Source organism: Bombina bombina, unplaced genomic scaffold (genome assembly GCF_027579735.1).
Source record: "Bombina bombina isolate aBomBom1 unplaced genomic scaffold, aBomBom1.pri scaffold_871, whole genome shotgun sequence".
Lineage (NCBI taxonomy): Eukaryota > Metazoa > Chordata > Amphibia > Anura > Bombinatoridae > Bombina > Bombina bombina.
Window position 1 is genome coordinate 29539 of NW_026513054.1, and position 24078 is coordinate 53616.

At 40.4% G+C, this 24078-nt stretch overlaps 1 protein-coding gene across 1 annotated transcript in view; it reads left to right on the forward strand.

Moving 5' to 3' along the window:
• The window catches only part of LOC128644684 (copine-1), a gene marked incomplete at its 3' end in the record, with an annotated part of 137667 nt that overhangs the window by 24197 nt on the left and 89392 nt on the right, over positions 1-24078 (forward strand). Inside the window, exon 2 of the mRNA XM_053697195.1 lies at positions 922-1113. Coding sequence (XP_053553170.1) covers positions 922-1113 — 192 coding nt within the window. The remainder of the gene's footprint in view (positions 1-921; positions 1114-24078) is intronic.

A 24078-nucleotide genomic window follows, 5' to 3' on the forward strand; every position in this document is an offset into this window, starting at 1 on the left:
GCCATGTTTTTTTTTTTTTTTTTTTTTTTTTTTTTCTCGGACTGTCTAACCTTTTTCTTGTACTTTACAGACACATCTCTGTCTGCTATAGCCTCATCCCATAGACTCTAGTTTAATATACCAACATCTTGAGTTGTCGAATGCTATAGTAGTTTGCTTCCTAACCTCTCTGCCAACTCAGAGAGATATCATTCTGGACAAATCCGCTATGCTTAATTGCGACTGTGCATGAGAGAAGCAGACTGGGCTTTACAAGCATTTGTTTGCGTAATCGTAAATAGAGGTAGTGGATGCTGCTAGCTCACTCCAAACCTGTGCAGGCTTGTTCACTCGCGGAAAACCTTATCAACCCAGAGCTTGATATTTGGGGGCCTGTATATCCTATAAAAGCTCTTCATTGTGGGTCAATCGTTTCCTCATTTAATTATTATGGGGCAATAATTAGGAAGTGGAAGAAACACAATTTTTAGATTAATTTTTTTTACAGCCTAAGTAAAATAAATGATAAATGTATAAGACTACGGTTTTATTTTCCTTAATACATTTTTTGTATGGGGATTTAAAGTTTTTGTTTCCCTTCAATTTATTTTCATAAATAGTTTGTTCTTCTTTTTGCTGCTGTTCTGTTTTAAAACCAAGGCTGGCACTCTCTGGCTTGGTAACAAACAGTTGTATTTTTGGCATTATGCGTCTATGAGACTATATGGCTAATTGTTTTGCAGCAGTTCCGCTTCTCTGTTTTAAGGGAGGCATTTAATCATAGGTTTATATTAATATTGTGGTGTTTTTGATTGCTTGTCTATTGATAACTAGTGTAATTCACACTTCATATATCAAAACAGTTGTGTTTTTATTTAAATCTTGTTTGCACAGTGATTAAAATGTAATTCCTCCTTTTTTTTTTTTTTTTTTTTTTTGCAGATGGCTCTTTGTGTAACGAAAGTCCAGCTGTCCATATCCTGTACAGATTTACTGGACAAGGATGTTGGATCAAAGTCTGATCCTCTGTGTGTGGTTTTCCAAAGCGTAGGAGATGGGAAGTGGGCAGAGGTAATGCAATACATTTTTATACTGTATAAATGCTTGCTACATCATCCTAAAGTTAAAAGCTCATAAAACACATTTTTCAATTTTAAAAAATTATAAACAACTTTCAAATTTACTTATATTATCAAATTCATTGTTCTCTTGGTATCCTTGGTGGTCTTCGGGTCACATGACTCAGATCTTTCTTTTACTCTTCACATCCAGTCTTTGGCCAACTCCTGCCGTTTCTTAAAAATATCTCCAAAATTCAACACTTCCTTACACAAGGCACAGCTAAGATATTAATCCACTCTCTCATCATTTCTTGCCTTGACTTTTGCAACCCCATCCTCTATGGCCTCCCTAGTTGCCGTCTATCTCCTTTACAATCCATAATGTATGCCTCTGCCAGGCTGATCTTCCTTACACATCACTCTTCATCTGCTGCACTTCTCTGCCAAACCCTTCTCTGGCTTATTCTATCCTCTAGAATTAAACACAAAATTCTGACTCTGACATTCAAGGCCTTCAATGACACTGCTCCCCCCCCCCCTATATCTCAGACCTTGTCTCCAGATAATCTCCCTCCCACCCATCCCATTCTCTCTACTCATGACCTCCTCCTCTCTTGTTACATCCTCACATTCACGTCTACAGGACTTCTCCACACTGGCCCCTATTTTGTGGAACTCTACTTTGCTCCATAAGGCTCTCCCTTAGTTTTTGAAAGTTTCAAGCGCTCTTTAAAGATTCTCTACTGTTTAGGGTTACATACAATATATGCTAACCCTATTCTAATCCTATTTCCTCTCCTTCTCCTTACTCCCCCTTAGCTTGTAAGCCCACAAGCCCAGCTTCATGAGAGCTGATTTACAACAGTGCAACTCTTGGCAGGGCCCTCTACCTATTTGTTCCCTATAAATGCTACCTTGCATATCATACATATGTTTATAGATCTGCAGAATCTTTTGGGGCTCTAAAAACAACTGATAATACAATTTTATATATATATATATATTCACAGAAAACCTGGTATTTTCTGGCAAGCACACAGTAATATTTAAAAGCAAAAATGGGAGACTTGGTTGCAGGATGACACAGGCCTTTGTTATTTTCGGGTCTATATCAAAATCCCTAAACTGTCAAAATCCCTAATACCATAAAACAGAATCTTGAAATCCAGCTAGATCATAATCCCTAATGTCTAAAATCCACAAAATCAAAATGCAGAAAGAACAAAATCCCTGAATTATAAAATCCTTAAAATGCAAAATCCTTAAGGGACTGTCAACACCAGAATTGTTGTTGTTTTTAAAAGAGAGATAATCCCTTTATTACCCATTTCCCAGTTTTGCATAACCAACAGTTATAATAATATACTTCTTAATATGAGGAGAGTCCACGGCTTCATTCATTATTTGTGGGAATACAAAACCTGGCCACCAGGAGGAGGCAAAGACACCCCAGCTAAAGGCTTAAATACCTCCCCCACTTCCCTCACCCCTTAGTCATGCTTTGCCTTTCGTCACAGGAGGTTGGCAGAGAAGTGTCAGAAGATACGGCGTAGTTCCTTATGGAGGGTAGTACCCTTTGGAATGGGACTGTAGTTTTTAAATAGTCTTGTCAGCCTATTAGTGAGAGCATTGACGAATGTTCGGGTCTGGAGATGCAGGGAGAGTCTTTCTGCGAACCCATCCAGACTCATATTAACAGCTCCTAAGCAATCGGTGTTGACGAGTTTCACTTCTTTCACTCAAGTCCATGTCAGGAGCAATGCTACAAAACTGTCAAACTTGAGAGGCTGTGTGCCTGTTCTATGGCAGAGATTCTGGTAAGATCGTTTAATTTTTTATACAGTGTGACTCCTTTTTATCTGTATGTAATCAAGGGTTAATATCTCAGGAAGGGGATTATTTAACAGGGGGGGATTTATCGCATAATTTACTTTGTTTTATGCTGCGACATGTGAGATGAGGCTCAGGCAGCTGTTGGAACGTACAGGTTTTTACTTTAGTTTTTGGTTAGCTGCGCAGCGTGTTAAGTTTGGCACGCTTTTTCCTGTAGCAGGGGCGGTCCTGCAAGGCGCACCACTTGACTGGGTGTGGTCACACTGATTTCCTCTTTTCCTGACCGTGCGGTTTACCGGAGACGAAGCGGTTTCTCTGTGGGGCCTGGGTCATAGGAGGTGGTGAGTGCCCCAGCCATTAGAGGTGTAAAGATGCCATTTATCTTTTTCTACAAGTGCAAGCTATGGAGGACTCTGATACGTTGGAGGGTACTCCCTCTTTACCTAAATCTAATACCTGTCTGTATTGTGAGGAGGCTACAGTATATCTGCCCGCTCAATTTTGTTCCACATGCCTTGGTAAAGTAATTTTATCTAACAAAACAAATATGTTTAGTACCACTGAGCCGTCCACTTCTGAGGAGTCTCTGTCCTGTGAGGTGTGTTCCCTGATGTAATCTCCTATTACACATGCAGCTTCCCATTGCACTGCTAATCCTCCTTCTGGAGGGGCCCTCTTTCCGCCAGACTTTACTGAACAGCTACAAAGGGCAGTGTCTGCTGTCTTCAGTGCTTTACCTCGCTCAGCTAAGGGCAAACGAAAGGTCAAATATTGCTATCCTTCCCAGGGGTTATCTACTAACTTACTAACAGACTATCTGATGATGACGCCTCTGATACTTCAGAGGATGCTCTTTCTGGGTCGGAATCTGCTGACTCTAGGCCTCCAGCTGTGGAGGAATTAGGATTGAACACTTACACTTTTTGCTAAAGGAAGTTTTGGCTACTTTAGAGGTTCCAGAACCAAAATTACCTGAGGAACCTTTTATTCCTAAACTAGATAAGGTCTTCGAGGACAGGGTTGTACTAAAGACTTTCCCAGTTCCTGTAAAGATGGCAAATATTAAAGGGATACTCACTCAAAATTAAACTTTCATTATTCAGGTAGAGCATGCCATTTTAAACTTTCCAATTTACTTCCATTAACAAAATGTGCACAGTATTTTTATATTTAAACTTTGAGTAACCAGTTCCTACTGAGCATGTGCAAGAATAAGTGTGTATGCATTTGTGAATGGCTGATGGCTGTCACATGGTACATGTATGCATTTGTGATTGGCTGATGGCTGTCACATGGTACAGGGGGAGTGGAAAAAGACAACTTTTAAAATTGAAGAAAAAAAAAAATCTACTACTCATTTGAAGTTCAGACTAAGTGCTATTGCATTGTCTTGTTATCTTGCATTTGTTGATTATGCAAATCTACTGTGTTGACTGGTCCTTTAAGAATGAATGGGAAAGACTCGGTTCCTCATTTTCCCCTTCTTCCTTTAAGAAATTATTCCCGGTTCCGGACTCACAATTAGTTCCGTCCCTAAGGTGGATGGTGCTATCTCCACGCTTGCTAAACGCACTACTATCCTGCTTCAGGATAGTTCCTCGTTCAAAGAGCCCATGGATAAGAAGCTATAAACTCTATTGAGAAAGATGTTTCAGCACACAGGATATTTATTTCAACCATTAGCGGCGGTTGCTGGAGCCGCCACCTATTCATACGACTCTTTATCTGAATTGATCGAGGTGGAAGGTCCCCTTGACACAATCCAGGAAAGAATTAAGGCCTTGAGAGTGGCTATTTTATTTGTGATGCAAATATGCAGATTATTCGCCTGAATGCCAAGGCGTCAGGTTTTTCAGTACTAGCACGTAGGGCACTCTGGCTGAAGTCTTGGTCTGCGGACATGACTTCAAAATCTAGACTTCTTTCCCTGCCATTTAAGGGGAAGATTATTTTTGGTCCAGGCCTGGACTCAATCATATCCACGGTCACTGGAGGCAAGGGTGCCTTTTTCTTTCATGTAAAAGAGTCCATGAGCTAGTGATGTATGGGATATACATTCCTACCAGGAGGGGGCAAAGTTTCCCAAACCTCAAATGCCTATAAATACACCTCCCACAACTCAGTTTTTACAAACTTTGCCTCCTATAGAGCTTGTGAAGTAAGTTTGTGCTTGATTTTTATGATTTCTTCTATAAGCGCTTCTTAGAATTCTAAAGCCCAATTCCTCTCAGAGTACAGCGTTTGTCAGAGGGATGTGAAGAGAGTATAGTCTATTGATTTTATGGTTTCCCTCACAGGAAATCTTTTCAAGGGTTCTCTGATATCGGTCGTAGGGATTCATCTCCTACCTCCCTTTTCAGATCGACGATATACTCTTATATACCATTACCTCTGCTGATAGATTTCAATACGGATTTGGCTATCTGTGGATGGGTGTCTTTTGGTAAGTATATATCTTTATTTAAGATACTCTCAGCTATGGTTTGGCTCTTTATGTATTAATATAAAGTTTTAAATATATGTATTTTACTTATATTTGCCATGAGTCAGGTCTATGTGTATTTCCCTTTGCAGTCTAAACGGTTTCAGTATAGGAATCCTGTTTGGGAAGTTTATTTAAACTTTTTTCTTACCTGGGGTTCAGTCTTTTTGTAATTTGACTTTCATTTTTTTCGCGGGCAAATTTAGGCTTGCAAGGGCACAAAATGCTGGTTTTTATTACGTGATTCTTGGCACAAACATTTTTTGCCGCAAAGTTGCGCCTTTGATGGCGCAAATTTCTTAATTTCCTGCGTCTTTGACGCTAGTTGTTTTGGCACGAAATCGCGTTTGTAATGACGCGAGTTGTCGTTTCCTGGTGTTAGTTTTGCACCAAATTTTTTTTACTTTTTGCATGATGCGTCATTCTTGGTTCCAAATTTTAGTTATTTTACCCCTCTCCCTCTATTGCTCTCTGTTTTCATGAACTTTGAAAGCTATTATGCCTGCTTTTTGTTTTTCTCTACTGAAACTGTTAAATTGTGGAAATTGAATATTTTGCCTAATGTTATTCTTTTTCTGTTACATTTTGCGAGATGTCTCATTCTGATCCTGACTCTGATCTTACTGTAGAAACTATGATGGCCTGAAATGCAATTCTACAAAGCTAAGTGTGTTCTTTTATTTTTTAAGTTGTTATTTCTTCAGCTCAATTATGTAGCATTTATTTATCATGTTTTATGCTAGCAATGTTTCTACATGTATATTAACATTTACTCTTTTTTTACATATTCAGTTCATGTACTTGATTTCATCTGCAAACATCACATGTTGTTGCTTATATCCTAAAAGTTTATGACTGCTATTATGCCTTTAAATAAAAACTTACCAGGTCTTTTCAAAATTGTAAAGATTTATTTAATTTTGTTCTGACCGACCGCATATTTAAGTTTATTCTACTGATGAAGGTTTCTTTGGCTCAAAGGATCCTGTATTAGACAGTTTGTTAAAATTCTCCTTATTTTTCATTTGAAATTTTTTTTTGTTTGTTAAGGAAATGTTTCTATTTATAGCTTTTAGGAGTCTAGTCCTCCTATTAACTATGTTAATAATCCTTTTCAAATTTGGATTTTAACATTTTTGCTTTTGAGGTTTTTTTCTATTCAATATATTATCTGTATTACATTCTAGAGAATGGTTATTCTGATTCCCTCTTGGGACTGTACTACTATTTCTATGGAAATTGGTACTTGTTTTCAGGATTCTTTAGAATTTGAATATAACTTTAGTAGAGCATATTCACATACTGTTTATATTTTTAGCTCAGCTTTATCTGTGGCTGTCATTACTGTTCTCTCAGCCTTTGTTGAACAGTTAGTATAAGCAGTTTCAGATTCTCAAGTATTTAACTCTGTTTATTTACTTTTGATGAATTCATTTAATTATGTTAACTATATCTATTATGGTTTCAAATATATTATCTCTCCATTGTTAGGATAGTAATTTGTTTGATTTGTATTATCTCCACTATTTCTGGAGGTTTAGAGTTTTTTTTTTGTTTTTTTTTTCTGCCCTACTTTTAGTCCGGTGATGTAGCTCAGTTGGTGAATGTCCTGACTACAAACGCTTGTTCTAGATCCAAGGGTCATAGATTCATTTCCCGGGAAGGGTTAATACAGCCCTTTGGCCTTTGAGGTCAATTTATTGTCTATCATTTATTTGGGTAGTAATAACTACTGTTTATCAGCTGCTCATTTGGTTAACTCTGAGTGTAAGCACTGAAGCGTTTTTTTGTATCCTTCTGGGAGAAAAACACTATATAATTACTAGTTATTAGACTGCATTAAGGTGCGGTTCTCAAACCATTCCTTCTGGTGGGGGGCAGATTAAATTGTTTTTGGATGAACTCAGTCAAATTGTATATTATTCTTAGGGTTTGAATAGATTTTTAGAATGAGACCTCCTATGGGAAGAATCTTTCTCAGTACATTCTGTGAATTTTTTTCAGGAGTGATTATGCCAGTTCTTTTTGCAGGAACAGGATTTGGGTTTCTATTTTTTGTCCCTAAGAAGAAAGGTTTATTCAGTCCATTCTTGGATCTGAAGACTTTTATATTGTTTTGTTAGAGTCTCAACAATTTGACATTTATAAGGACTATTATGCCTTTTTGTTAAGGTCATTTTCATGTCCACTCCATTGTTCAGGATGTTTATCCTCATATTTTATTTCATTCAGACCACTTGTGGATTCTGAGATTTTCTTTTTAAGCTTTACCAATTTGTCACTCTTCCATTTGGTTTAGTGACAGCTTTATGAATCTTTTTAAAGGTTCTTGGTGCCTTCTTTCTGTCTTCAGTCAGTAGGGTATTGTGGTGCTTCCTTATTTGGATGGTATCTTGTTATTAGCTTAAACTTTTCTTTTATTAAAGCCGGACAGATAGCTGAGCATGCTAATGCTCTGTAGCAACCTGAGGGTTTCAGGTTCGATTCCTGGCAAGGTCCATTCAGCCTTTCATCCTTGCAAGGTCGATTAAATGAGCAGTGTCTTGAGTACCTTACGGGTGATTAGACGCGCTTTACAAGTACCCAATACATACATATGAAAGAGCAGTATTCAAATAGATGGACTTTTCTTTTTGTGGAATCCCTCATGAATCAACTGTTTTTGTTTCTTCAAGACATGGTTAGAGGATTTAATTTACCTAAGAGTTGTTTAATTCCTCAGGCAAGGGTCACTTCTTTTTGGGTTTCTATATGGATTCTGTGTTCAAGTCTGTCTTTATTGGACAAGTGTCAATTGCAATTGGCGTTAGCCTGTCTAACTTACAGACTATAACATTTCTTTCAGTGGCTATGTGCATGGAAGTTTTAGGTCTCATAACTGCAGCATCGGGCGTGGTTCCCTTTACTCGTTTTTCTAACTCAATTTCTTTCCCCTTGAAACCCTTAGAATGTAAGCCTATGAGCCCAGCCGTTTGCAGATCGCCTTCATAAGAGCCGACTACAACACTGAAACTCTCGGCAGGGCCCTCTACCCACTTGATCCCTGCAAAAGCTATCCTGTATATTGACTATGTTTACAGCGGAATCTGTTGGCGCTCTACAAATACCTGATGATGATGATGATGATAATAATTGTTTTTAGATATCACAGTGGATATTTTTAAATCTTAACACTCTACTCTCTCTGTTTTGGTGATTAGTCTATCATCATTTTATTCAGGGGGCCTCCTTTTGTTCGTCCTTTCTGGACTGTATTCTTGAGGGATGCAAGTCTTTCAGGTTGGGGAGCTGTCTGAGGGTCTTTTGACAGCACAAGGGGTTTGGAAACTTCAAGAGGCAAGATTTCCAATCGATATTTTAGAACTCTTTCAGGCTTAGCCTCTTTTAGGAGAGAACTTTTTCATTTTTTGCTTTCAAACAGACAATATCATAACTGTGGCATATGTCAATCAACAATAGGGACTTGTAGTTCCTTAGCAATTAAGAAGTATCTTGAATACGTTCTTAGATGGAATTCATCTCCTGTCTTTTTTTTTCTAAATTTTTAGACATTTGGGAGGTGGATTATCTTAGCCGTAAATCTTTGCATCCGGGAGAGTGGTGTGTCTATACATATGTGTTTTCTCAATTTCCCAGGTACCTTTTCAGGTCTAGGGATCCTCGGGTGGAGATGGATGCATTAGCAGTGCTTTGGTTTTGCAACCTGACTACATCTTTCCGTTTTTCTTCCAAAGGTGATTTCCAAGATCATATTGGAACAGTGTAATGTGTTTCTGATAGCATCAGCATGGTCTCACAGGTTTGGTATGTGGATATTGTTCGGATGTCCAGTTGCCATCCTTGGCCACTTTCTCTTTGGCCAGCCCTCTTGTTATAGGGACTATTTTTTTTTTTTCCATCAGAATCTCAAATTACTAATTTGGGGGTATGGAAATTGATTAGTGTTTAGTCATGGACGTTTCTCTATGTTGCAGGCTTATAAGTCTGTTTCAAGGAACATGTATTATCCGGTTTGGAAAACCTATATTTCTCCAACATTGGTGTGTCCGGTCCACGGCGTCATCCATTACTTGTGGGATATTCTCCTCCCCTACAGGGAAAGGCAAGGAGAGCACACAGCAAGAGCTGTCCATATAGCTCCCCCTCTGGCTCCGCCCCCCAGTCATTCTCCTTGCCGCTCTGAACAAGTAGCATCTCCACGGGGATGGTGAGGAGTTTGTGGTGTTAGTTGTAGTTTTTATTTCTTCTATCAAGAGTTTGTTATTTTGAAATAGTACTGGTATGTACTATTTACTCTGAAACAGAAAGAGATGAAGAGTTCTGTTTTAAAGAGTTCTGTTTTAAAGAGGAGTATGATTTTAGCAGCAGTAACTAAAATCAATTGCTGTTCCCACGCAGGACTGTTGAGCTGAGAGAACTTTAGTTGGGGGGAACAGTTTGCAGACTTTTCTGCTCAAGGTATGACTAGCCATTTTCTAACAAGACTGTGTAATGCTGGAAGGCTGTCATTTTCCCTTATGGGGATCGGTAAGCCATTTTCTTAGACTCAGATAGAATAAAGGGCTTATTATGGGCTATTAACTGGTGGACACTCTTAAGGGCTAAATCGATTGTTTGTTTAAGTTTTTATTTAAAGTTTGAAGTGGATTTCACACTTTTATTATTTGAGGAACGTTTTTTTATCACCAGGCACTAGTTAAGACACCTTCCCAGTCAGGAAGGGCCTTTCACTGTATTAGGCAGAGCCTCATTTTCGCGCCATTATTGCACAGTTTCTTTTAAGTACAGTGCATGCAGATGCATGTGAGAGGGTCTGGTGTCCACTGAAAACGTTCCTAGAAGGCTTGAAATACCCCCCTGAGATAGTTGAAGTCACAACAAAGGCTGTGGCTGGGACTGTAGTGGGGTTAAAATTGCAAACGGCTCCGGTTTCCACATTTTAAGGGTTAACAGCTTGAAAATTGTGGTGCAATACTTTGAATGCATTAAGACACTGTGGTGAAAATTTGGTAAAGATTGGATAATTCCTTCATAGTTTTTCACATATTCAGTAATAAAGTGTGCCCTGTTTAACATTTAAAGAGACAGTAACGGTTTTGTTTTAAAACGTTTTTTTGTACTTTATTAACCTGTTTAACATGTCTGTACCTTCAGATAGATCATGTTCTGTATGTATGGAAGCCAATGTGGTTCCCCCTTCAAATATATGTGATAATTGTGCCATAGCGTCCAAACACAGTAAGGACAGTATTGTCACAAATAGTAAGGTTGCCCAGGATGATTCCTCAGATGAAGGAAGTAGAGAGAGTTCTACATCTTCTCCTTCTGTGTCTATACCAGTTATGCCCGCGCAGGCGACCCCTAGTACTTCTAGCGCGCCAATGCTTGTTACTATGCAACAATTGACGGCAGTAATGGATAACCCCATAGCTAATATTTTATCCAAAATGCCAGCATTTCAGAGAGCGCGATTGCTCTGTTTTAAACACTGTAGAGCAGGAGGGCGCTGATGATAATTTTTCTGTCATACCCTCACACCAGTCTGAAGTGGCAGTGAGGGAGGGTTTGTCAGATGGAGAAATTTCTGATACAGGAAGAATTTCTCAGCAGGCAGAACCTGATGTTGTGACATTTAAATCAGAGCATCTCCGCACATTACTTAAGGAGGTGCTATCTACTCTGGATGATTGTGACAATCTGGTCATCCCAGAAAACATGTGCAAGATGGACAAATTCCTAGAGGTCCCGGTGCACCCTGATGCCTTTCCGATACCTAAACGGGTGGCGGACATAGTGAATAAGGAGTGGGAGAAGCCAGGCATACCTTTTGTCCCTCCTCCTATATTTAAGAAATTGTTCCCTATGGTCGACCCCAGGACTGACATATGGCAAACAGTCTCTAAGGTCTAGGGGGCGGTTTCTACACTAGCCAAACGCACGACCATTCCCATTGAGGACAATTGTGCTTTCAAAGATCCTATGGATAAAAAATTGGAGGGTTTGCTTAAAAAGATTTTTGTACAGCAAGGGTACCTCCTTCAACCCATATTCGTGCATTATTCCTGTCACTACAGCGGCGTGGTTCTGGTTTGAGGAACTGGAAAAGTCGCTCAGTAGGGATGGACAGAATTCACGCACTTAAGTTAGCTAATTCCTTTATTGTAGACGCCGCTTTGCAGTTAGCGAGATTAGCGGCGAAAAATTCAGGGTTTGCAATTGTGGCGCGCAGAGCGCTCTGGCTAAAGTCTTGGTCGGCGGATGTATCTTCCAAGACAAAATTGCTTAATATCCCTTTCAAAGGTAAGACCCTTTTTGGGCCAGAATTGAAAGAAATTATTTCAGTAATCACTGGGGGAAAGGGCCATGCCCTCCCACAGGATAGGCCTTTCAAGGCTAAGAATAAGTCCAATTTTCATTCCTTTCGCAATTTCAGGAACGGACTGGCTTCTTATTCGGCAGTCTCTAGACAAGAGGGTAACGCTTCCCAGACTAAACCAGCTTGGAAACAAATGCGAGGCTGGAATAAGGGTAAACAGGCCAAGAAGCCTGCTGCTGCTACCAAGACAGCATGAAGGGGTAGCCCCCGATCCGGGACCGGATCTAGTAGGGGGCAGACTCTCTCTCTTTGCTCAGGCTTGGGCAAGAGATGTTCAGGATCCCTGGACACTAGAAATAGTCTCTCAGGGTTATCTTCTAGAATTCAAGGAACTACCCCCAAGGGGAAGGTTCCACATTTCTCACTTATCTTCAAACCAAATAAGTAGACAGGCATTCTTACATTGTGTAGAAGACCTGTTAAAGATGGGAGTGATACACCCAGTTCCAACTGTGGAACAAGATCAGGGTTTTTTTACTCAAATCTGTTTGTAGTTCCCAAAAAAGAGGGAACTTTCAGACCAATTCTGGATTTAAAAATTCTAAACAAATTTTTCAGAGTTCCATCGTTCAAAATGGAAACCATTCGAACAATTTTACCTACAATCCAGGAGGGTCAATATATGATTACCGTGGATTTAAAGGATGCGTATCTACATATTCCTATCCACAAAGATCATCATCAGTTCCTAAGGTTCGCCTTTATGGACAAACATTATCAGTTCGTGGCTGTCCCATTCGGACTAGCCACTGCTCCCAGAATTTTCTCAAAGGTGCTCGGGTCCCTTCTAGCGGTTCTAAGACCAAGGGGCATTGCAGTGGCACCTTATCTGGACGACATTCTAATTCAAGCGTCGTCTCTTTCCAAGGCAAAGGCTCATACAGACATTGTTCTAGCCTTTCTCAGATCTCACGGGTGGAAGGTGAACGTGGAAAAGAGTTCACTGTCTCCGTCGACAAGAGTTCCCTTTTTGGGAACAATAATAGATTCTTTTGAAATGAAGATCTTCCTGACAGAGGTCAGAAAGTCAAAGCTTCTAAACGCTTGTCAAGTTCTTCTCTCTATTCTGCAGCCTTCCATAGGTCAGTGCATGGAAGTAGTAGGGTTGATGGTTGCAGCAATGGACATAGTTCCTTTTGCTCGAATTCATCTAAGACCATTACAACTGTGCATGCTCCAGTAGACAGGATCACCTGTCTCAGGGAATGAGTTTCTGCAGACCAAAGTGGGTCATTGTCACGACAGACGCCAGTCTATCAGGCTGGGGCGCGGTCTGCGATTCCCTGAAAACTCAGGGTTTATGGTCTCGGGAAGAGTCTCTTCTCCCAATCAACATCCTGGAACTGAGAGCGATATTCAATGCTCTCCGGGCTTGGCCTCATCTAACGAAGGCTGGATACATAAGATTCCAGTCAGACAACATGACTGTAGCTTACATCAACCATCAGGGAGGAACAAGTTCCTTGGCGATGAGAGAGGTATCCAAAATCATCAAATGGGTGGAAGATCACTCCTGCCACCTATCTGCAATCCACATCCCAGGAGTAGACAACTGGGAGGCGGATTATCTGAGTCGTCAGATTTTCTATCCGGGGGAGTGGGAACTCCTCCCGGAGGTGTTTGCCCAGTTGACTCAATTATGGGGCATTCCAGACATGGATCTGATGGCGTCTCGTCAGAAAATCAAGTTTCCTTGCTACGGGTCCAGATCCAGGGATCCCAAGGCCACTCTAGTGGATGCATTAGGGGCGCCTTGGTCGTTCAACCTAGCTTATGTGTTTCCACTGTTCCCTCTCCTTCCCAGGCTTGTAGCCAGGATCAAACAGGAGAAGGCCTCAGTGATTCTGATAGCTCCTGCGTGGCCGCGCAGGACTTGGTATGCAGACCTGGTGAATATGTCATCGGTTCCACCATGGAAGCTACCTTTGAGACAGGATCTTCTAGTACAAGGTCCATTCGAACATCCAAATCTAATTTCTCTGCAGCTGACTGCTTGGAAATTGAACGTTTGATTCTATCCAAGCGTGGGTTTTCAGATTCAGTGATAGATACTCTGGTCCAAGCCAGAAAACCTGTGACTAGAAAGATTTACCATAAAATATGGAAAAGATATATCTGTTGGTGTCAATCCAAGGGATTCTCCTGGAGTAAGATTAAAATTCCTAAGATTCTCTCCTTTCTCCAAGAAGGTTTGGATAAGGGATTGTCAGCGAGTTCTCTAAAAGGACAGATTTCTGCTTTATCTGTCTTGTTACACAAACGACTGGCAACTGTGCCAGAGGTACAAGCTTTTGTACAGGCTTTGGTTAGAATCAAACCTGTTTACAGACCCTTGACTCCTCTTTGGAGTCTAAATTTAGTTCTTCCAGTTCTTCAGGGGGTTCCGTTTGAACCCTTACATTCCATAGATATCAAGTTGCTTTTTTGGTTGCTTTTTCTTCTGCTAGAAGAGTTCCTGAATTATCTGCTTTGCAGTGTGATCCACCCTATCTGGTGTTCCATTCAGATAAGGTTATTTTGTGTACCAAGCCTGGTTTTCTTCCAAAAGTTGTTTCCAACAAGAATATTAACCAGGAAATAGTTGTTCCTTCTCTGTGCCCGAATCCAGTTTCAAAGAAGGAACGTTTGTTACACAATTTAGATGTAGTCCGTGCTTTAAAGTTCTATTTAGAAGCAACAAAGAATTTTAGACAAACCTCATTCTTGTTTGTCGTTTACTCTGGTAAGAGGAGAGGACAAAAAGCTACTGCTACCTCTCCTTCTTTCTGGCTGAAAAGCATTATACGATTGGCTTATGAGACTGCCGGACGGCAGCCTCCTGAACGAATCACAGCTCACTCCACTAGGGCTGTGGCTTCCACATGGGCCTTCAAGAACGAGGCTTCTGTTAATTAGATATGTAAGGCAGCGACTTGGTCTTCTCTGCACACTTTTGCCAAATTTTACGAATTTGATATTTTTGCTTCTTCGGAGGCTGTTTTTGGGGGAGAGGTTTTGCAAGCCGTGGTGCCTTCTGTTTAGGTAACCTGATTTGCTCCCTCCCTTCATCCGTGTCCTAAAGCTTTGGTATTTTTTCCCACAAGTAATGGATGACGCCGTGGACCGGACACACCAATGTTGGAGAAAACAGAATTTCTGCTTAACTGATAAATTGCTTTCTCCAACGGTGTGTCCGGTCCACGGCCCGTCCTGGTTTTTTAATCAGGTTTGAAAAATTTTTCTTTTTCTTTATACACTACAGTCACCACGGCACCCTATAGTTTCTCCTTTTTTCTCCTAACCGTCGGTTGAATGACTGGGAGGCGGAGCCAGAGGGGGAGCTATATGGACAGCTCTTGCTGTGTGCTCTCCTTGCCTTTCCCTGTAGGGGTGGAGAATATCCCACAAGTAATGGATGACGCCGTGGACCGGACACACCGTTGGAGAAAGTAATTTATCAGGTAAGCATAAATTCTGTTTTTATAGTGTTCTTCTCATAACTTCTCTTGGCATTCTTTTAGAATTCCTAGCATTTTACAGTTTTTCAGGATTGTATGGATAAGTTTGTCTGCAAATTTTTTGAAGTGACAAATCTCTGTTTCTGTTTTGTTTTCTAGAAAGCTTGTTTAAACTTCCCGATATTCACTGTTTGTTCAGGCTTTGGTTGGTATCAAGCCTGTTCATTTATTAATTTCTCCTTTTTGGAGTCTTATTTGGTTTAAAGATTTTACAGGCTCTTTTCTTTTGAACATATATTTTCTTTGAAGATTATCTACTTTCTTGGAAAGTGTTGTTTCTTTTGACTATCTCTTCTGCTACATCTAGATAAGTTGTTTTGTGGACTTATTTTTTTTTTCCTAAGGTTGTGAATTTGAACAACATTAGTAAAGAAATTGTTCCTTCTTTGTGTCCTAATCCTAAAGAATTATTTGAGAGTTCTTTACATCCTTTGGATGTGGTAAGAGCTTTATAATTCTATATCGAGGTTACTAGGATTTCAGAAGACTTCTAGTCTATTTGCTGTTTTTCTGGTTCCAGAAAAGGTTAGGAAGCCTCTGCAATTTCTTTGGCATCCTGATTTAAAACTTTTGTTTTTCAAGGCTTATTTGGAGGTAGGGCAGGCTCCGCCTCAGAGATTTACAGCTCATTCTACTAAGTTCAGTCGCCATTTCTTGGGCTTTTTCAGAATGAAGCTTAGGTTGATCAAATCAGTAATTTGGTCTTCTTTGCATACTTTTATTATTTTTACCATTTTTTTTTTTTATGTATTTGCTTCTTCTGAAGCAGTCTTTGATAGAAAAGTTCTTCAGGCAGCTGTTTCAGTTTCTACTGCTTTTGATTTAATTTTTTTGAGAAAAACTCTATTGTGTGGATTTAATTTCTCAGTGGAAATAGCTGATAAACCCCAACGGCAGCAGCCGTCCGTGAAGCCTGATCAGCCCAAGGGAACTTGGAGATAGACTCAGTCTTGGAATAAATCCAAGCAGAACAAGAAGCCTGCAGAGTCAGTCTGCATGATGGGGCCGCCCCCGATCCGTCTTCGGACTGTGTGGTGGGCTGACTATCTCTCTATCTGGAGACTTGGCTGGGGGACGTGCAAGACCCTTGGGTCCTAGAGGTCAGGATAGGTTTCAGATCTCATCCACCCCGAGGCAGATTCCTCTTGTCAAACCCATCTTAAAGGCCAGAAAAACGAGAGGCCTTTCTAGGGTGCGTGAGGGATCTCTTCTCCCTGGGAGTAATTGTACCGGTACCTCTAGCAGAAAGAGGTCTGGGATACTACTCAAACCTTTTTGTGGTCCCAAAGAAGGAGGTAACTTTTCACCCGATTCTGGACCTAAAGTGCTTAAACAAGTTCCTGTCAGTCCCATTGTTAAAGATGGAGACGATAAGCTCCATTCTGCCCTTAGTTCAGGAAGGACAGTTCATGACTACGATAGACTAGAAGGATGCTTACCTTCATGTTCCAATTCACAAGGAACACTTCAGGTTTCTGGACCAGCACTTCCAGTTTGTTGCATTTCCATTTGGTCTAGCTACTGCCCCAAGAGTCTTTACAAAGGTTCTGGGGGCTCTGCTCGCAGTGGCAAGAACCAGAGGCATAGCAGTAGCGCCATTTTTAGACGATATCCTGTTTCAGGCTCCATCCAGTCGGTTGGCATTGGACCATTCAAAAGCTCTTCTATTTCTTCTTCGATCTCATGGATGAAAGATAAACTTAGAAAAGAGTTCTCTTGTTCCCAGTACCATGAGGATATTTCTTACAGACAAGAGACGTTACAAGCTAACTTCAAATTGTCTTGTCCTTCAGACCTCCTTAAGGCCCTCTGTAGCCCGGTGTATGGAGGTAATTGGACTCAGCGTGTCCAGCATAGACATCATTCCATTCGCCAGATTCCATCTCAGGCCTCTTCAGCTGTGCATGCTGAGACAATGGAACGGCGACCACTCGGATCTTTCACAACAGATTTCTCCGGACAACCGGTCGAGAGAATCGTTCTATTGGTGGCTCTGTCCAGATCACCTGTCCCAAGGGACATCCTTCTTGAGACCATCCTGGGAGATTGTGACTACGGACGCAAGTCTCTCAGGATGGGAAGCTGTTTGGAGTGCCAGGAAGGCACAGGCTCTGTGGACTCGAGAGGAATCTCTCCTCCCGATTAACATTTTAGAACTTTCTTCAATGCTCTTAATTCTTGGCCTCTTCTGGGTTCATCCCAGTTTATCAGATTCCAATCAGACAACATAACCTCGGTGACTTACATCAACCATCAGGGGGGAACGAGGAGCTCCCTAGCAATGAGGGAAGTATCTCGGATTCTGGAATGGGCGGAGGCTCACATCTGCTCGCTGTCAGCGATCCACATTCCCGGTGTGGACAACTGGGAAGCAGATTTTCTCAGCAGACAATCCTTTCATCCGGGGTAATGGTCTCTCCATACTGAGGTTTTTGCGGAGATTTGCAACAGATGGGGGATGCCGGAGATAGATCTCATTGCGCCCCGACTTAATGCCAAGCTACCCAGATACGGGTTGCGGTCCAGGTATCCTCAGGCAGAGCTGATAGATGCATTAGCAGTGCCTTGAAAGTTCAGTCTAGTTTACATTTTTCCACCGTTACCGCTTCTCCCTTGGGTAGTAGCCTGCATCAAGCAGGGGCATGCTTCGGCAATACTAATTGCTTCATTGTGGCCGCGAAGGATGTGGTTTGTGGACCTGGTGGGGGATATCCTCATCGACTCCATGGAGGTTACCTTGTCGCAGGGATCTGCTGGAACAGGGTCATTTTGTTCATCAAAATCTAGATTCTCTCAGGCTGACTGTGTGGAGATTAAACGCCTAGTCCTAGCCAAGAGAGGTTTTTCTGAGAGAGTGATTGATACTTATTCAAGCTCGAAAGCCGTTCTCTTGTCTCATCTATCATAAGGTGTGGAGGACCTACTTTTTCTGGTGTGAAGAGCGTGGATTCCCCTGGCATAAGGTTAAGGTTTCCAGGATTCTTTCCTTTCTCCAGTATGGTATGGAGAAGGGCCTTTCTGCAAGTTCCCTTAAGGGACAGATTTGGGTTCTATCTGTGTTATTGCACAAGAGGCTTGCTGAGCTTCCTGGTGTGCAGCCTTTTGTTCAAGCTTTATCTAGAATCAGGCCTGTGTTTAGACCTACCGCTCCTTCTTGGAGTTTAAATCTAGTTCTTAAGGTTTTGCAGAGGTCTCCGTTTGAGCCTATGCATTCGATTGACATTAAATTACTATGTTGGAAGGTTCTTTTTCTAATGGCTATTGCTTCGGCACGCAGCGTTTCTGAGATGGCGGCCTTACAATGTGAGCCTCCTTACCTAGTTTTTCATGCTGATAAGGCTGTTCTTCGTACTGGGTTGGGTTTTCTTCCTAAGGTTGTTTCTGATCGTAACATCAATCAGTAGATTGTGGTTCCTTACTTGTGTCTTAATCCTTCACCGAAGGAAAATTTACTTTATAATTTGGATGTGGTTCGAGTTTTGAAATTCTATTTTCAAGCTACCAAGGATTTTAGACAGACTTTTTCTTTCTTTGTGGTCTATTCTGGGAAGCATAGAGGGCAGAAGGCCTCTTCCACTTCCTTATCTCTTTGGTTGAGGAGTATTATTCGCTTGGCATATGAGACAGCGGGACATAAGCCTCCTCAGAGGATTACGGCTCATTCAACTAGAGCTGTGGCTTTATACTGGGCCTTTACGAATGAGGCCTCTATGGAGCAGATTTTTTGGGGCGGCTACCTGATCCTCCTTGCATACCTTTTCAAAATTTTACAAATTTGACTTTTTTGCTTCAGCTGAAGCAGCTTTTAAAAAAGAGAGGTTTTACATGCTGTGGTGCCCTCAGAATAAGGGTCCGCCTCTTTTTTCCCTCCCGTCTTCATTCACTGTCCTCTAGAGCTTGGATATTTTGTTTCCTACAAGTAATGAATGAAACAGTGGACTCTCCTCATCATAAGAAGGAAAACATAAATTATCATACCAGATAATTTCCTTTCCTTCTGTATGAGGAGAGTCCACGGCCCCCGCCCGTAGTCTGTTGGGCGGACCTAAATATTTATTTTGTTCTTCTGGTACCATTTACAGTATACCCTGATATTTCTCCTACTGTTCCCTCATCCCCCAGTCGTTCTGCCAAGGGAACAAGGAAGTGGGGGATGTATTTAAGCCTTTGGCTGGGGTGTCTTTGCCGCCTCCTGGTAGCCAGGTTCTGTATACCCACAAGTAATGAATCAAGCCGTGGACTCTTCTCATACAGAAGCAAAGTAAATTATCTGGTAAGCATAATTTTATGTTTTTTTTACCTCTGTGATTAACTTGTATCTAAGTATCTTCTTACACCACCCTGATCACATGACATTTTATTTATGATCTATTGACTTTAATTTTAGCCAATTAGTGCAGTGTCTGCCCGAACAACGGGCATGATCACAATGTTATCTATATGGCATACAGCATACATGAACTAGCTCTCCCCTGTTGTGAAAAGCAAATAAAAAAAGCATGTGACAAGAGGCAGCCTTCAAGGGAAATTATCATATGAGCCTTTCTAGGTTTAGCTTTCAACTAAGAATACCAAGAGAACAAAGCAACATTGGTGATAAAAGTAAGTTGGAAAGTTGTTTAAAAATCACATGCCCTATTTGAAACATGAAAGTTTTTGGGGTTTTTTGTACTTGACTGTCCCTTTTAAACTTAAGAAACCAAGGTGCTCTTCCTGGGGGGTTCAAGGGGGCGCCCCGCCGATCCTCTGGCATTCACCCCATGTGAACCTTGGATAATGAGGTTGAACCCCCCCAGGCAGAGGCAAAAAGATAGTGAAGATGAGGATATCACAGCACATTGTATCTAAAGGGTTGTTTAAGTTTAGAGATTTTGCATTTTAGGGATTTTGTTCTTTCTGCATTTTGATTTTTCTGGATTTTAGACATTAGGTATTATGATCTTTCTGGATTTAAAGATTCTGTCTTTTGGTATTAGGGATTTTGCGTTTAGGGATTTTGATTGCCTCCTGTTATTTCCCTAAGCACATTTAAAAAAATTAATGGACTGCACTCTGACCGGACAGGGTACACATCCTAAGTCACTGTAAACCCACAGCCCCGAATACTTTGACAGCTGTACAGTTTCCACTAACTCAGGCAGTTAACCCCTGACCAGCCTGGTGACAAGCCCATAGGCAAAATCGCAAAACAAAATTATCAACACAACACACAGAAAACCTGGCACTTTCCTACAGTAAACAATAGCAGCAATTTGTATCCTAGCATGGGACTATAAAGTTTCACCTTCAAGGTTCTGTCCTGCACCATTGCCATGGTTCTGACTTTAGGGACCACTAAACTCACAATTTTGAATCCTGTGAACCAATAACATTATTTTTTTTTTAGGGAGAGACACATAAGTGGCGAGAGAGGGAACACTGAAATGGGGGAGGCACCACTGAATGTTTAAGTAATATTTTAAGTGACTAATGCTAATAGTCTACAATCTATTTTAAATATCTGAAACAGAATAGCACATATAAATGGGAGCATTAATAAATTATTATTTGTTGTCTACATCAGGGTTGTCCAACATACACCTAAGGAATCACTGGTTTAAATGTAATACTATTACTACAGGAGCCATGGAGAATATTTGCTATAACTCATTCTAAACTGCTTGGTTTCATTTTACATTACCATGCTTTTGGTCTAGCTTATTCTGGTCAAATAACCCATCTATACAAACAGCATAATAGTAAGATAATGTTGTGAGAAAACACTGTTGCAGAGCTACAGAGAGTTCATAAGTTCAGAAAGAGAGTGAGACTATAAACTAGTGTGGAGTATAGAGGCAAGCTGCTTAGGTAGTGGGTGTAAAGTTTGAGTAAACAAAATACAAAAACGATCCTTAAACTGCTGTAAAAAAAACAAAAAAACGCTAAACCACATTCATTAAATTATAATTTTCACTAACGGAATCCCTTTCAGCAAAATCTAAGGTTGCAGCACTTCAATAAATGTGGCTAAAACACTGCTCACTGCATCTCTTCCTGCTCTGTAAGGAAGTGACAGCAGCACATTCCACTTCACTTGGAGGGGGAAGTACAAAACTCTATTTTTCACTGAAGCAAAGCTGGCAGCTAAACAGGGCAGCAACAAAATAAATGAAAGTTGTTTTTTTCCATTTTTTGTTTTGTTTTATATGATTTAACATCCAGTCCCAACCCTAAGTTCCCCTGATTGATGCCTCTCACTGGATTGGGTCAGCCCCAAAGAGGCCTGCCTCAAATAAGCACTTATGGGCAATGCAATGATCTTAACCACTTTCATCCAGTAGGTGGCGCAGCATGTTGTGTAATGGAGGGTAGCAGACCTACTTGTGCCTACTTGTGCCTCTCCATGTAGCTGTGGTAAAAAAAAATATTGCAATTTTTTAAAAAAATTTTTTTAAAGCCAATAAAAAATATATATTTCTTTCATGTAATTGGGAAGAGTCTATGAGCTAGTGACGTATGGGATTTACAATCCTACCAGGAGGGGCAAAGTTTCCCAAACCTCAAAATGCCTATAAATACACCCCTCACCACACCCACAATTCAGTTTTACAAACTTTGTCTCCTATGGAGGTGGTGAAGTAAGTTTGTGCTAAGATTTCTTCGTTGATATGCGCTTCTCAGCATTGTTGAAGCCCGATTCCTCTCAGAGTACAGAGGGACGTGAAGGGAGTATCCCTTATTGAATACGTTGATTTCCCTAACGGGGGTCTATTTCATAGGTTCTCTGTTATCGGTCGTAGAGATTCATCTCCTACCTCCCTTTTCAGATCGACGATATACTCTCAATTTACCATTACCTCTACTGATAACTGTTTCAGTACTGGTTTGGCTATCTGCTATATGTGGATGGGTGTCTTTTGGTAAGTATGTTTTTTATTACTTAAGACACCTCAGCTATGGTTTGGCACTTTATGCATTTATATAAAGTTCTAAATATATGTATTGTACTTATATTTGCCATGAGTCAGGTTCATGTATTTCCTTCTGCAGACTGTCGGTTTCATATTTGGGGAATATAAACATTTTATAAGAAATTTTTTTCTTACCTGGGGTTTAGTCTTTTTTTTCAATTGACTAAATCTTGCAAATTGCGGGCAGTATTAGGCCCGCGGGTGCGACAAATGCTAAACTTTATTGCGTCTTTCTTCTCGCGAGAATTTGGTGCGAAAAATACGTCTGACGCAACTTCGTCATTTCCGTTGTCGTAGTTGATGCCGAAGCCTTACACACGGTTGCGTCTTTAATGACGCGAGTGTCATTTCCGGTTATTATTGGCGCCAAAAAGTTTTCAGTTACGTTGTGCGTCATACTTGCCGCCAAACTTTTTCATTATTTTAATACCCCATTGATGTTTGCCTCTTGCCTTTTTCTCTATCAGAGGGCTATGCTATTTGCATTTTTTCCCATTCCTGAAACTGTCATATAAGGAAATTGATAATTTTGCTTTATATGTTTTTTCTTTTACATTTTGCAAGATGTCTCAATCTGATCCTGCCTCAGAAGTTTCTGCTGGAACATTGCTGCCTGACATCGGTTCTACCAAAGCGAAGTGCGTTTTGTTGTAAGATTGTGGAAATTATTTCGCCGAATGTCATTTGTAATAGTTGTCATGATAAACTTTTACATGCAGATAGTGTCCATCAGTAATAGTACATTGCCAGTTGCAGTTCCTTCAACTTCTAATGTACATGAATTTTAAAGAATTTGTTTCTGATTCTATCCAGAAGGCTTTGTCTGCATTTCCACCTTCTAATAAACATAAAAGGTCTTTTAAAACTTCTCATTCAGTTGATGAAATTTCAAATGACTAACAACATAATAATTTATCCTCTTCTGATGAGGATCTATCTGATACAGAAGATCTAAAACAACAAACAAACAGATGCGCCACATGGCCCAATATTGTAGGTTCCATATGATAATATATATGATAAATGAATGCACTCGCATATATTAAAGCACCTCAGATGGTGCTAATGACACAGTCTGGGATCTATATCAGTCACCCAGCAGACAGACCGACCTGGAATAGTACAGAATCTGTATAGAGAGATATAAAAACACAAAGAGCCTCTATGGCCTAGTATTGTTTGGCTTGAGTTGTAAGCAACCAAAGAGATATGAAGTTTAAACTCACATTTGGTGTAGCATCTCCAGTGATGCTATAGAGGCAAGCTGGGATCAATTCAGTCACCCAACAGACTTGGTACCAAGGCATACAGGATACAGCAGTCCTCCTGACTTTTCTCTAGGCCAATAAGGTCCTCAAAAATAACCAAAACTCAGGCAGCAAGTGTTTTGAAAAAAGTTAAAATCACTTTAATAAAAAGTTAAAATAATTGCGACGGATTTCTCAGTCTCAGATTGTTTCATTAGGCATAATAAAATAGTTTACAAACACTTGCTTTATATACCTAAACAAACCAATTACCATAATTGATAACACTTGTTATGGGAGTGATTTATGACATCATTAGTATCATAGCAACAAATAAGCTTTGACAACAAAAATACAAACAATTTGTATGTTTTAAAACAACAAATCCAAATACACATTATAACATGTAACAGGTAGAATGATCAAAAATATTTGGGAGTTTATAGTCATTGTATAAGAAAAAACATAAATCACAAATGTTTTTAATGAATTGTCTGTTTTTCTATTTCTTTCTAATAACGGACAGATCCTAACTAAAATTGACCCATTTCACTTCATCATTGGCAAATAGCGGTATTCATAAGTGTAGTGCACTTTTATTTACCATTCCTACTCAGTAATCACTTGCTATGTGTTCTAAAGTATGTTTAGAC